This window comes from Candoia aspera, chromosome 11 (assembly GCF_035149785.1).
Source record: "Candoia aspera isolate rCanAsp1 chromosome 11, rCanAsp1.hap2, whole genome shotgun sequence".
Taxonomy (NCBI): Eukaryota; Metazoa; Chordata; class Lepidosauria; order Squamata; family Boidae; genus Candoia; species Candoia aspera.
The window spans coordinates 3,951,059-3,965,524 of NC_086163.1; the positions used below are offsets into that span (position 1 = coordinate 3,951,059).

A 14,466-nucleotide genomic window follows, 5' to 3' on the forward strand; every position below is an offset into this window, starting at 1 on the left:
TCCTGGATTAGGGAGGAGGTGAAGGCTATGTCACGGGAACATGGGAGAAAAAAACATGTTGTCAGGAGATGCTTGCCCCATGGAGAAAGAAGCAACCACGGAAAAGTGCTTAGGCTAAGGATGTTACCTGATCCATAAACAAAACATTTCTGGCTACCACATTTGTGACAAGTTCTTGCCGGAGTCTAGGAATCACTGCTTTGTTTTCAAGGTGCTTACACAGGGGGAATTGCAGGAGGGAGGGGAATAAAAAAAATTAAGATGGCAGCATGGCCACCCGATTAAAGCCCTACCTCTTTTTCACATGCAAGGTGAGGGTGCTATATGTAAAAAAGGGGCAGGGAATTCAGTCATGGAGTTGCTTGGCCATCTTGATGCTTTTGACTCCTAGTCCCACCCTCCCTCCACACCGCTGCTGGGCTTAACAGCAGTGTTTCTCAACCTTGTCAACTTTTAAGTTGTGTGGACTTCAACTTCCAGAATTCCCCAGCTGGCTGGGGAATTCTGGAAGTTGAAGTCCACACAACTTAAAGTTGACAAGGTTGAGAAACCATGGCTTACAGGCTAAAATCAATTTATAATCTGCTGTCAAACTTCCTGGATAACAGGTTGGTCTGCCGTTCCTTGGACTTCCTTCCCCACTGGAGTTGGAGATGACTTTATGAAGCTTCTGGGATGAGATGCTTCCTTCCTTCTCCAGCCTTCCTCTGAGATAACAGACAGAGCCAGATCATCAACAAGGCTCTTCAGATGCAGTTGATTTCACTTTTTCTTTCTTTTAGCTTATAAAAATCTACTTTCTTGAGGTTCAAGGAAGTCCAAGTTGACTACGTTCAGCTTTAGCTTCCCTCATTATTATCCTAGGCTTATATGGGCAGTTTTCCTGTTGGAAGGAAATCTTACCAGGTCCGTTCCGATCCGGGAATGAAAGTTCTTAGGCAATTGCTTGACCAGAGATAATTTTATTTTCCAAGAGCATGTACAGAGTCTGCTGGCTGGAGGTGGCCACCCTTGTGTTTTCCCCACAAGCCCCTTGTATAGGAGAACGTGGCTGTTGTTGTGTGAAAGAGTTCCCTCTCGGGGAACTTCTGAGAAAGCGCACTTGGCCGGGTTCTTGGCAGGCGGCGCTCTCTAGGAATTCTAGGAAAGTGCAGTTTACCCGGGTTCAGAGAGGGGGCGCTCTGTGGTCAGGCCCCCTGCGGTTTGCCTCTCCTGTTCTGAGAGTGCGGGTTCCCTGCCGGGCTGCGGCTTTGCCTACTAGCCTGGACTGTCCGCCTTGGAAGGGATCTTTTGTGATTCGATTATGGAGATCTGTTTGGCTGGGGAAAAAGGCCTGCCTGAATGGGCTGGCTAAATTGTGTGAAAGAGCGGCCTTCTGTCTTACAGGGTCTCTGGTTAAGTCTGAAGGGAATCTTTTGTCTACACGGTTGGGCTTCCCTGTCGTATTTTAATCTCTGGCTTCCTCTTTGCATCGGACCCATTCCATTTTGCAACTTTTAACCTTTTGCCTTGCTCAAGGAGGAGTGATATGGCAGGAAGGGGGGGGGGGAGAAAGTGTAGCAGGGAGCGGAATATCTTAATTTTTTCCCACACCCCAAAGTCCTACAAGTTGCATTTTGTCTACTAAAATTCTTCCCTTTTGGTGGAAGAAAAGGCTAGCTGATTCTCTGATGCTTTCCTCCCCTCTCTGAAGGAAGAAGTTGTTAGCAATATAATTCAGGAATGTCCTGGATGGACTATACATTGCACAATGGTCTCCCAACAGCTACTGGAATAATTCAAGTCTCTCATGACTGTGGCCTTATGCTTCTTTGATCTGCAGCTTCTTTCCAGAAGCATCATCCACATCTTCTCCTTGTGGGTGTAGGTAATATTGCCACCAATGGGGGAGCCACTTTTATGTGGCTTTATGTGGCTTAAGTAGTTTAAAAGACTTCAGGTCTTTTCATGGAGATGGAGATGTTCTCAATGGGTCACCAACTTCATTCCCTTGGATTTCTATGCAAAGGAGGATCTTTTTAGCAGGAAATGGGTCCTTTCCTTTCTTTCTGTTGTTTACATTCCTTTTGAACAAGTTAAATCTTTCAGTTGCCTTATTCAAATGGTAAGAATTGCTCCACTAGGCCTCTTAAATTTACTAAACAATATTTGACTTCCTCTAAACTTAATCTTATTTCTCATGCTTACAGTCCACTGTGATGCATAAAGCCTACGAGATAATACATTTATTAATCCTTAAGGTGCCACAAGATTCTACTGTTTTTTAAAATATATGTATGTGCAGAGTACACTACAGGGAACAGGCATTTCTCTCATAAAAATTAAGATCCTGAATACTTTTGACATTGGCACGCTTTGGAATTGCTGCACAGTGTTACACAGATTAGAAGGTCTGAGTCCTCCATTCTCTCCCAAATGGGAATGCTTCTAGGGTCCAGCTGATTTATTGTTGTTTGCTACAGGTATATGAAAGCAAAATGTCTGAAATAAAGGTAGCATTGGAATTTGGGAATGAGAATGACTGACTCTTCGAATCCATCCAGACAAAGACCTGGAGGCAGGGAGAGAGGGAAAGAGAAGATGCAGCTTGAATTCAGAGAGACAAATAAAGAGGTAAGACATGTTAGATCATGGGTCCCTCCTTGATCATTTGTTGCAGAATTAATTCAAGAATCATATTTCCCAGATGGGCAGTTGTGTGAGTCTTCTTTGCAATCAAAGGGACTTAAGGCACCTTGAAAACTAACCAATTTATTACACAACAGCCTAAGCGGTTATTGATTACAGCCCACCATCAGATACATGGAGTTGCCTCCCTAGAGAGTGGTGTCTCTCTAGCTATGGTTTCTGAAGGTAAGGATAAGAAACCTTGAGTTCAGAGAGAAAATTAAAAGTAGGAGTGACGTTTCCTACAGATAGTGGCCTTCATGGAACGGCTGGGTGTGACACAGGCTTCCTGCATTTGTCTATTTTTTCCATTTATAGTTGGTTCTTTCAGCCTGAATGGTTCCCAGAAGAAGAAAGACCTAGCAGTCCCTGTTCCCACACTTGCAATCTTAACAAGATAATGCACAGAAAGAAAAGGACATGGGGAGGGAAAAGGAAACAGAAAAACTACCTCAAGGAATTGGTTCTAAAGTTTCAAGATTCCAATAATGAACAGCGATGAAGAAAATGGGCAACTCGGAGGCCCAGAGGACCACCCCAGTGGTGGCCTTGTCCTCTCGCCTAGGCCAGCTGGACGTAACTACCGCAGATGAGGTTTCCACTTCATCTCTTCGCTGAGTTCTATCCCTCATGGTTTAGATGTTTGTCTACTGTAGAAATCCCAGAAAGTTATTGAGCCGCTGGGATACTGGCTAGCATTGACAAGAGTTGGCGGTCTGGTGGGCCCTAGGTTGGGGAAAGCAGGCGTATCTTAGGCTGGCCTTCCCAATCCAGAGCCCTTACAACTCCCCTAATTCCTAAGTAGCAGGCCCTTGAGGGATTTGGGGCCCAACACCCTTGGAGGGCAGCCTGTTGGGGAGGGGGAGGCCCTGTTTAAAGTTTCTGGGTCATGTGAGAGCAAATGCTTCTGTGTCACGTCTGAACCCAAAACTCGCCTTTCCAGTGTGGTTTGCATGGACTTGGTCTGAGCTACCTTTGCAGTGGCTGACGTATCTGCCCAGCCTATCAGAGGGTCTCCTTCTTTGAAACATGGGAAGAATTGCAAATTAGGAAAGGATTATTCAAAGCATCCGAGTCCTGCTGGAGTACAGTTTCTTATCACTCCTGGGCCAGCTTTTCAGGGATGATGGCAGTTGGCTTTCCAATACATTTGAAAGCTATGAAGACGGGGGAGATTCCAAGCAAGTCACTGGAACAGGCAGATGATGACTTCCGAGTTGAGTCGAGGCAGCTCCTACCCCATCAGTGTGGCCGGGACTTGTGCGCACACTTCCCTTGGGGTCTCTCTCTGGCTTCATAAGAGGCTATGCTGCCATGATGAGAACAAGCCCTTAGTTTGGAAATGTAGATCAGGCTGCAAACACATGCAAGCCTTTCCCCACCTTTGTAATGCATTCCCTCTTTGCAAAGGAGGTCCAGATCTGAAAAGGCCGCCTGGTTAGTTTCCCTGGAAACCATTTTCGAGAACCTTGTGCGATTCTGCATCCCTGTGCAGGGAGGAAGCGAGCTCACACGCGTTACATCACTCTGCTGTGGTGGAAACATAAACCCGCGTTTGCTATAAAACTGTTATCACAGGCCATTATTGCTTAATTTTTAGCCATTGTTTTAGGCGCCTCTCCAAGAACCGTATTAGCTGTCAGGCCAAATAAGCCTTGGTGAGCTGGTAATTGCAAGACCCAATGTTTTATTCATGGAGCGACTCACGGAGAAGAAAATGCACACACGTGTGCATGCATACGCATAAATAAAACCAGGGGAAAGGAAGAATTTGATGTTGTCAGAATATCGACCGAGGGACTATCGAGCGGAATTTTTGGGAGTCTCCTCCAGGAAGCTTTCTCCCTTCCCACTGGGAATCCCACCAGACAGTAACAACAGAATATCAGGAGATTCCACAATCTTCCCATCAAACAGGGTTATGGCAGGAGAGTCTGCCTGGAAGGATTGTGGGGCAAATACGGCCTTGCCGGTGTGAAGCAAAGTCCTAGGAACCTTTTGGAACCCCTCATCAAACAGCATGTCCCTTCTCTCCAAGATCAAACTCTAGGCACCCAACACATTTAGTATAAATTCTTGTTTATTGAAAAAAAGTTGAATGAATCATTCCTTTGCTGTGAAGTAGATGGTACCATGGGAGAACTCCGTGTCCTGGAGCTTCACCCAACTTCTGTTCACAGCTTCAGGAAGAGCATCAGATCAGCTACAAATAAGGTACAAATCAGATCAGTACTAAACAAATCTAAATTGTATTGCAACAAGGATCCCCAACTCTCTAACCAACACAACCAACACAGAGCAAATCATGAGTGTTGTCATGTATTTCCTGAGTAGTTATTAGCTCCCGATTTCAAGAGTTGAGGTTGCAAATGCAAAGGATCTGGAATTCTTTGGCAAAGGCAGGAAGCGTGGGAGAGGGGAAAATAGGAAAGGAACTGGGAAGGGGCAGAGGTACAGGGAGATCCACCATCTTGGAAATCTTCCTTGGCTGTCATTTGCAAAACGCTTTGAAATTTATGACAAGTGGATCAAAAGTGTATATATTCTAACATTTTGCTGGTGACCAAATTTATTTGCACCGTGATCCTGCAAAATGCTACCGCATGAGAGCTTCCTCTCTCTTGAGGTTAAGCTATCAAGAAGGTCCGCCCTGCTTGTGAGCTGCCATGCTGAGCTGGTTGGAGGTCCAGATTTTGTGACAAGCTTTTGGGTCAAGACGACACCTTGCAAGCTGTCAGACGTGATCAGTCAGCATTGTAGGTAAAACGTCTTGGCCCCTAGAACACCTTCTCCAACTTGGTGCTCTTGAGATGTGTGGGAAGTACAACCCCCAGAATTCCCAGGCGGTGGCACCCTTCCAAAAGTGTTATGGGGAATTCTGGGAGCTTCAGTCCCCACAGCTTTGGAATGCTTTTCTAGAGGAATCACTCCAGGAGCCGGACCTTAAAACCACAGGGGTAAAGTGTGCCCAGGACTGGTAAAAAGGAAGATGAAACCTGTTGAGATAGGATGAGCAGCTCAGATTAAAACAAGTCTTATTGAGTCATTTGAGTCAATCTTGTCCCTGGGCAACTGCTTGGATGAAACCCTGCAATTTTCTTGACAGCCTTTTCAGAAGTGGCTTACCACTGCCTTCTTCCCAGGGCTGAGAGAGAGGGACTGGCCCTTGGCTTTTACACAGAACCTACAATTGGCAAAAGATCCCACATACAGTGACTGGGTCCACCCAATGTATTAAACTACTGTATAATGAGGTTTAATGTGGGTTAGGCATGTGTGAACCCACCCAATTGTAATTTATCAATCCCATTGGAGCTTGAAACCCTGACTGCACAGTGCAACGTGGAAACAAGGCACACGTTCAGGTAGAATGCTAAACCCTGCCAGAACCGGGATGAGAACTCTCAGAATTCAGCCATTCTGGTGGCTGAAGAAAAATGTCAAACGTCTTCCGTTGGCAAGCACCACAATAAAATGCACACTTTGTGCCAGTGAGATGGTGGGCCCAAGGCCTACCATCTCCAGAAATCCACCTGTTGAATATTTGGGAAATGCAAGAGAAAGTGTGATTGGAGTGCTAAGGCCAAGAGGCCCAATACTCCTGGGAGTGGCTGTAGGAGGCATCGAAGAGAGGTCTATTGAAGATTCAGGAATGGATTCTGCGAAAGAGCAGTGCCAAAGCCCAAGAGAGCTGCTGTTGTGGCTTTCAGCTCATTTTAAGGACTCAAGTGTTGATTTGAAATGGAGGAGGGGGAGGGGGAGGAGTGGGGAGAAGGAGAAGGAGACGGAGGAGAAGATGATCATCCATCAGGAGGGCAGCCTATTAGGGAAGGCCACAGAAACCATGGTTTAATACTGGAGTCTCTTAAAAACCTAACAACTGGAGAAGCATCAGCTGGGGAGGAGAGATATATGCCACAAGTCCCCCCACTCCAAATGGGCCTTTTAGGTCTATTGCCACAAAACAGATGGCCTGAAGAATCATAGCATATGAAGAATTCACTGTTAACTTTCTGCAGGCAGGCAGGCATTTCATGGATAGCTCAATGTTATAATACAAAACATATACATATAGATATTTATATATAAAAGGTAGGCTAATGAGATGGAAAAATCCACCCCCCCGATTTTCTGGTGCTTCCACTGCCGTCTTTTCAGACCTTGCTTTTCAGCATCAGTTCCACTCATGAGATACGGAGGGGCTGATGCGTCAGAACATCCTGGACTGGTTGGTTTGGGGAAGAGTTGATTTCAAAAGTGCCTGGACTCAGGGGACCTTTGGTGACAGAGAACCCTACTTCTTCTCTCCCACACTTTGGTTCCCTCCCCGGCTTGCCATATCAGGTGAACTCATCCCCAAGTCCTTGGATCTGCAGGGACTGAGATATTGCGATTAACCTTTCAAGGAAGGTGGCATTAGCAGAAGCTTCGAGTGGGACAGAAATTAAGGCTGTAGAGGTGCAGTTAACCATCCTCCATGCTCGAGGATGGTTCCCGTTGCTTTGGGGGACATGAAGCTTATAGTATGTTGTTCTTCTTGTTAGCAGCAGTGGTGTTTGATGGATTGGGGCTGAACTGGGAGAAGAGAGAGGGGATACGATACGACTTTCAAGAAAGTTTCTCAGAGCTTCTGCACAAATCTTCTTTTGATGAAGGCCAGCACATGGGTGCTGATGTCATCTGTCTTAGAGCTCTTTCATCATCCTTCAAGTTGGGCAAAAGAAGAGGCTCTAGGGTGGGACAAGGAACTATCTCCCCCAGGAGCCACTGGGCTCAGCTCCAGAACTTCTTGGCCTTTCAAAAGCATCCTTCAGTGTCTCCAGACTTGGAACCAGCTGCTACGGGACTTGGATTTTCAAGTCTTCCTCCTCGTCCAAGTCACTGGTGCCGTCGCCAGGATCATCCGGACCAAAGCGCGACCCACGGATCTTCCCAAAAAGAGGGAGGTTCTGCTGCCGGCGAAGCCTGTCCCACAGAAGAGAGAAGAAGCCTCCTTAGATGTTTAAGCATAGGTTTTGACAAGTACAGCTAAGCAGGTGGGAAAGTTTTGCCCTGCTTTTTCACTGCAGGCATTGGTGCCCAAAGAGGAGCACATCTTTAAGAACACCTGCCCTGGATCACCCAAAGGTTCATCTTAGTCCAACAGCAGCCAATCAGCACGATTTAATTATGCGTTGCTGGTGGAACTTACTTTTACCCAGACTTCCTGTCTGTTCACTCTCCCAGCCAGTTCCAAGTGCCTCTCCCACGCCTAGCCTGAAAATTCCAGAAACTGCAACTCCAACATACCTGGGGGTGTGTGTGTGTGCCAGGTTGAGGATGGCTGCTTTCCCCTGTCTTGAATCATTCAGGTTCTTCGGATGATCCCCTCGGGTTGTAGGCGGCTCTGCTGCTCTCTACGAGCCCATTAGTAGCTTCCCCCCAGCCATGATCTAATCTTTGCCTTTAAAATGCCTTGTTACTCTTCCAGAAGGCAAAGGTAGCTAAGCGGAAGTGTAAATGCCATGCTTTTTTCTGGACTTGGGAGGATGAAGACAGTTTCCTACAGTGACAAAGGGATCGCTCTAATCTGAGTGAGATCTGGTGTAAGGATTAGATCCAGAGGGAGCCTCCTTTTTTTCTTTTTCCAAAAGGAGCCAGATCGGTCTGCCATCCCTCTGGAATTCCAGGGCTAGAAGTGTTACAGCCGGAGTGGAACCGGCTGGAGTGCTATGACCGGGAGGAAAAATTGAAGCACATCACGGGGGGCTGTGCAGCAGGCTTTGAATAACTGACTTCGTTTGGCTACTGGGCTATCCCATTTTGTGGATTCGACCTAACTGAGTAGATTTGCAAAACAGTTTAACCTGTAAAAGAACTAGCCAAGCTGAGCGGATTGTATGAATGTGACTAAGTCTTTCACTGACTTGGGGGCGTCTGTATGTATGTGTTGGAGGGGTGTCAAAAAAGTCAGGATGGCAACTTTGATTGCACAGTTGTGGCTGTCTTGATTTTTCTGACACACAGACATGCACCACAGATGCCCCTGACTGACCTGGTTAATTGTGTTGTGTGGACACTGTCAGTACCATTGTTTCTGAACCGTCCTCTTCCCCTAAAGCTTTCTTTTAGAACAAGAATGTGCCCAACTGTCTCTGACATTCACAGTCTGTGCGTATAGATTCCCCGAATGACATATAGTACATCACTATTTTTAAGGAAGCAACTAAAAAGATGCAGAAGGATGTGTGAGCTCCTGAATGGTCCAGACCTTGTTATCAAGGAGGTTGTTACAAAAAACAGCGAATGAGGAAGATGCAGAGATGTCCTAAAATCAGGCCAGCTGCTTAAGCCCTGAGGTCTTCATTACAAAGTCAGTCCAAAGATGGAAGATGCAGGTGGGATGCTGAATCATTTAAAACCTACTCTCAGTATGCAGAAGCCAGAGATAATTCCTAGTCCCTCTTTTACTCACGGACCCCTTGGGCTGGGGGCACAGCAGAAATAAAGGCACATAAAGAACTATCAAAAGTCGCCACATTCTCAAATTGAGAATCTGGACCTTGGGTTTTAAAGCTGCAGGCAGCCTTGAAGCGATCTTGCTTAGCTCAGTGCTTTTCAACCTTGGCAACTTGAAGATGTGTGGGACTTAAAATAAATAAATAAATAAAATTAATTTATATTTGCAAAATATAAATAAATAAATTTTATTAATATAAATAAATATAAATAAATAAATTTTATTAAAGATGTTCCCATAACTAAAAGATAAACATGAAATTATATAGAGTGAAATTAAGAAAAAACAGAGAGATAAAAGAGTAAGTAGAAAAGACAGTGTGAGTAGAAAAAAAGAAAAGATATACTGTATAAAGGACCAACTTCCAATCTTCTTTTCATTCTTCCTCCTCCCTCTTTAAAACTATAACATGGTTCTCTTCTTCCCATACAATATTCAACCCTTTTTAATCAGCAGATCCATAAACCACCAATTCATTTTTTCCAGTTTCAGCAAAAAGTCCATTAAGAGGTTTCCAGTCTTCTATAAAAGTATTGTTGTCTTATCCCTGATCAAACGGGTTGATTCTGCCATTTCCGGAAGTTTTGCTATCTTCATGATCCATTCCTCCATTGTGGGAAGATGTGTGGACTTCAGCTCCCAGAATTCCCCAGCCAGCATGCTGGCTGGGGAATTCTGGGAGCTGAAGTCCACACGTGTTAAAGTTGCCAAGGTGAAAAACACTGGCTAAACTTCACCTGGTGACATCACAGAAGCCAAAGGGATTGGACAATGTGGTGTGTGTGGCAGCCGTTGGAAAGGATACGCTGGGGCACAGTTGGAAGGCCTTTGGTGAGATCTTTGCTCCTCTCACCAATTGAGAAGCAGAATAAAACATGCCAAGATTAAATTAGAACTTCTCTTTCCAGCGTGATGTAAAAATAATGTCCAGGATTCATCATGTCAGCGTGTGTGCGCTCGGGAAGGAATGACTTGACGCGTGTTGCCTTTGGCGACGGTGGAAAATCCTGCTAACAGGATACTCAACTGCTCAAAGCTATCTAGAAAGCAGGGTGAACAGGCAGGGGGGTCCACAGGGTGTGGTCAAAAAAAAAAAAGGAAGCCAAGATGGGGGCTGCAAAGGTGCCATCAAATTCTGTGTGTGTCGTGCGCAAAGTCCAGTCGCACCATTGCAACCCCCACCTTGACTTTCTCAACAGTACCTTGGCATGAATAAGGTATGGGCTGAGGGATGCTATTCAGGATCCCATGCAACATGGGTGCTACCATGCCCTCGTGGTACTGCAAAGGGGTCCTGGGGTGCTGTAAGGGCTGTGAGAGTAACCTTGGGAGACCGGAGGAAGAGACAACTGATAAGAGATAACTCAGCCCACAGAAGAAATGGAGGTGGAGAAAGCATCTCAGAAGGGACCCACCCTAGTTCTCTAGTAAGTAAAGGCAGGGAGGGGGGAAGCGCTTTCAAACTTGCAAGAGTCTGTTGTTGTAGCCTCGCAACCAAGGTAGTGTTAGCCTTCGTGGTTTTGCTTTCCTGGTCTGGACTACCTCAAAGGGCTGGCAGGTGCTGATTTTCTTGTTATCCGTGCAGTTCTGCCACCCTAAACTCTGTCTCAAGCTGCTGTGGGGCTCCTGAAGACCGTGGTGGGTTTGGAAAAGGCCCAGCAGCTGTCTGGCCCCCCTCTGCTGCTCGGAGGCTGGGCAGGGAGGGGGGTCTTATCTCGCTTGCCTCATCAAGCGGGCATTCTCAGCATTGTTAGCTCCCTGATCTTCCCAGCATTAAGTTTCACCCCGTGAAAATTTATGTGCCGGATTTCCAATCCGAAGCCACAGAGCCTGAATGGAGAGAGCTCTCCTATAATTCTCTTGGTGCAGCTACCTGACTTCTGCTGCTTTTTACTGGAAAAAGCATGAATTATTTAAGGAGGGGGGTGGGATCCCTTGGAGGGGGTGGAGAGGAAGGCTCCATTATTATCCTCCTTTGATTTAACGGCAGCCTCCCCAATAAAATAAGAAGATAGAAATCATATCCTCCGTCTCCTCCTCCCTCTTTTCTTTGCGAAACAGAAAGAGAGAGAAGCCAGCTGCCTCGTCTTTCGATGGAGCAGAATCGATCTGTCTGACGGACATTTCAGTGTTTTATGGCTAGAGAAGCCACATGCAAATTAAAAAAAAACTTTCTAAAAGGCAATAAAATTAAAGTATCTCTTAAAGGCACTTTGCTCAGTGTGTGCCCCCTTGAACCTTTCTCTTCCATGTCCAGATCTCCTTCTCCCCAGCCAGCCCCTCGTTCTGTTCCTTGGTTCTGGGTCCTTCCCACACAAGGCTCTCCTGTCCCTCCCGTCACAAAAGGAGGCTGCACGTTGTGGACTTAAAACAAAAGAGCACTGCGCAGAATAGATTCCTGCAAGCAAGGTATCTGCAGAAGGGAGGGGGATTAAAAAAAGCCACCACGATGCATGTAGAAACGTGGGGCTTTGACCCTGCTGTCACAAACGCCATCTTGACTTTTTTGACCCCTGCCCTGTGGATATCCCTCCCTGCAGGAATGGAGGAAGCTGTGAGAAGATGCTCATTGTCGGCTGCTAATCCCACAGTTAGATGGAGACATTTTTCCACATTCCTTTGGGTCTGATATGTACCTGGTCCCAAAGCCTCTCTGATGGGGTTCACCCACCAAACGTAACCATGGTTTACACACGCTCAATCTGAGGTCTCTACTAGACCCCCAAATCTCCTTCTGTGCTTGCACAAAGAAATAGTGTTTTCGACCATGTTAAAGCAGGAAATATGCAAAGGATGCAGTCTGCAACAGACAATTAAAAGGCCAGGACCTTCCACCAAAATAAGGGCCCCCCACCCCAGAAAATGCCAGCCCTTCCCACCGGTGGGATGGATCTCAACCCACATTGCATTGCAACCTCACTGACGGCACCCAGGCTTCTCTCCTGAATATAACTGCTTCTCCACCTTTTCCATCTTCTTTGGAAAACACAACTGCTGGATATTTGAACACCATGCTGAGCCAGAACCAAAGAGGACCCATTAAGGCTTAGCCTGACATGGGAACCCAGCCCCTATCTTGAGGCTGACTGAAGAACATTTCCTTTTTTCCAGAAGGCTGTTCTGAGGACTTTGGAAATGAGGTGGGAAGATGCTCGTCCTTGTGAAATAGGAAAGAGGGAAGTTGGTCCCTGAAGACATCTTCTCTGGACCTCAAAGACAGCAACTTAAAAACTTCATCGGCGCCTCCTCCAGAGAATCCTTCAGGCTGATACGAACAGGTCCCCAAGGTAATTTAGGCTATGTAGAGTTTTGGATTTGATCTCCAAGGGAGTGAATTATGAACAGAGGCTCTGTCTGCTACGCCTGAAATCCATGGCATCTTTCTCCAGGACACAGAGCTGCCTAAGGTGCTGCAGATGAGGGCCATGCTCATTTGCCCATGTGCTCCAAAGCCTCGTCTGGAAGTTGAATCTGAAGTGCTGTACAGTTTACTAATGCAATATTTCTCAGCCTTGGGAGCTTGAAGATGTGTGGACTTCAACTCCCAGAATTCTCCAGCCAGCCATGCTGGCTAGGGAATTCTGGAAATTGAAGTCCACACATCTTAAGGTTGACAAGGTTGAGGAACATTGCACCAATGGATTCCTCAGGAAGGAATCCAAAGGAGAAAGCTTTCTATAGGGGTAATTTTATGCTCTCACAAATATGGAAAATGTGCTTTTGGTTACAAGGAGAAGGTAAATGTTCTAAGAACCCTAAGTGAATGTGCTGTAGAACAGCACTTAGCAAGAAGAGGTGGATCACAGAACCAATTGTAAACAGTGAGTGTTGGGTGAATAAGGCAAGTTTGTATTCAAATGCAATCCTCAGCATTTCTTTTAAAGAAGTGGCTTGAGAACCTGGCAAATGCCCAGTCCAGCTGGTCTCTGGAGCCAACCAAAATGAAGAGGAAGTTGACCTCTGCTGGGCTTTGCCCCCTTGAAATGAGATGGGATGTGTTTGCCTAAACAGACCATTAATTTCATGTAGAACTTGGTAAATTTAATTTGCCCCGGGTGCATGTATTCGCTTTCAGATGATGCACAAGCAACTAAAGCTATTTTGTGGGGGGGGAGAGGGGAAGATGGGAGGAAGAGAGTCCCCCCTACTCTCTGCTCTGGAGAGGAGATCTGGACAAGGAAGAGAAAGGTTCAAGAGGGCACACACTGAGCAAAGTGCCTTTAAGAGATGCCTTAATTTTATTGAGGGATGCGGTGGCGCTGCGGGTTAAACCACTGAGCTGCTGAGCTTGCCGATCGGAAGGTCGGCGGTTCGAATCCGCGTGGCGGGGTGAGCTCCCGTTGCTAGTCCCAGCTTCTGCCAGCCTAGCAGTTCGAAAACATGCAAATGTGAGTAGATTAATAGGCACCGCTTCGGCGGGCAGGTAACGGCGTTCTGTTTAGTCATGCTGGCCACATGACCATGGAGGAAGTGTCTACGGACAAACGCCGGCTCTTCGTCTTTGAAATGGAGATGAGCACCGCCCCCTAGAGTCGGACACGACTGGACTTAATGTCAAGGGAAACTAATTTTATTGCCTTTTAGAAAGGCAGACTAGATCAGTGTTTCTCAACCTCGGCAGACTTGAAGATGTGTGGACTTCAACTCCCAGAATGCTAGCTGGGGAATTCTGGGAGCTGAAGTCCACACGTTTTTAAGCTGCCAAGGTTGAGAAACACTGGACTAGATCAAGCAACCAACTCTACAGGAAGGCTAGAGAGATACTTAGAGTGATCTTGCAAGCTTGCTTGTGTTTATCTTCCCCTCCCTCTTACCCCCCCGGGAGTCAGAAGCAGCCAACCTGAGCCCCTTCCTAAGGACCTAAGGCATGCTTCTGCCCTTGCTGTTTATGGAACGGCTTCTGAATATTCCCTCTGAGGCGATCTCCATGGCTTCCTACAGATAGATAAGATGGGTTTTTTGTGTTTGCGTCTTCAAGTCAGTCTTGATTCCTAGTGGCTGCCTGGACAAGTCCCTGAAGTCTTCCTGGCAAGGTTTCCAGAAATGGTCTGCCCTGGCCTCCCCCTCCTTCCCAGGGCTGAGAGGGTATGACTGGCCCAAGGTCCCCCAGCTGCCTTTGTGCCTAAGAGGGGACTAGAACTCCCGGTCTCCCGGTTTCCAGCCTGGTGTCTTTAGCCACTTCACCAAACTGCCTTAGATAAATAGCTAGGTAAGTATTATTAACACACTTCTGCTGCTGCCACTATGCTGGGCACCAGCTTTTGGAAGAAGAAAAGCAGCGAAGAGATGGAAAATAAGCT

The 14,466-nt window shown here is 46.5% G+C and overlaps 1 protein-coding gene and 1 pseudogene across 1 annotated transcript in view; one reads left to right on the top strand and one right to left on the bottom strand.

The window, feature by feature from the left end:
* The first annotated feature begins 3,165 nt into the window (after positions 1-3,165).
* On the top strand, positions 3,166-6,409 carry LOC134504069 (large ribosomal subunit protein eL37-like; annotated as a pseudogene).
* Positions 4,730-14,466, bottom strand: part of CCDC102A (coiled-coil domain containing 102A) — a 29,980-nt gene continuing 20,243 nt past the window's right edge. Inside the window, exon 8 of the mRNA XM_063312735.1 lies at positions 4,730-7,632. Coding sequence (XP_063168805.1) covers positions 7,506-7,632 — 127 coding nt within the window. The 3' untranslated portion in view covers positions 4,730-7,505. The remainder of the gene's footprint in view (positions 7,633-14,466) is intronic.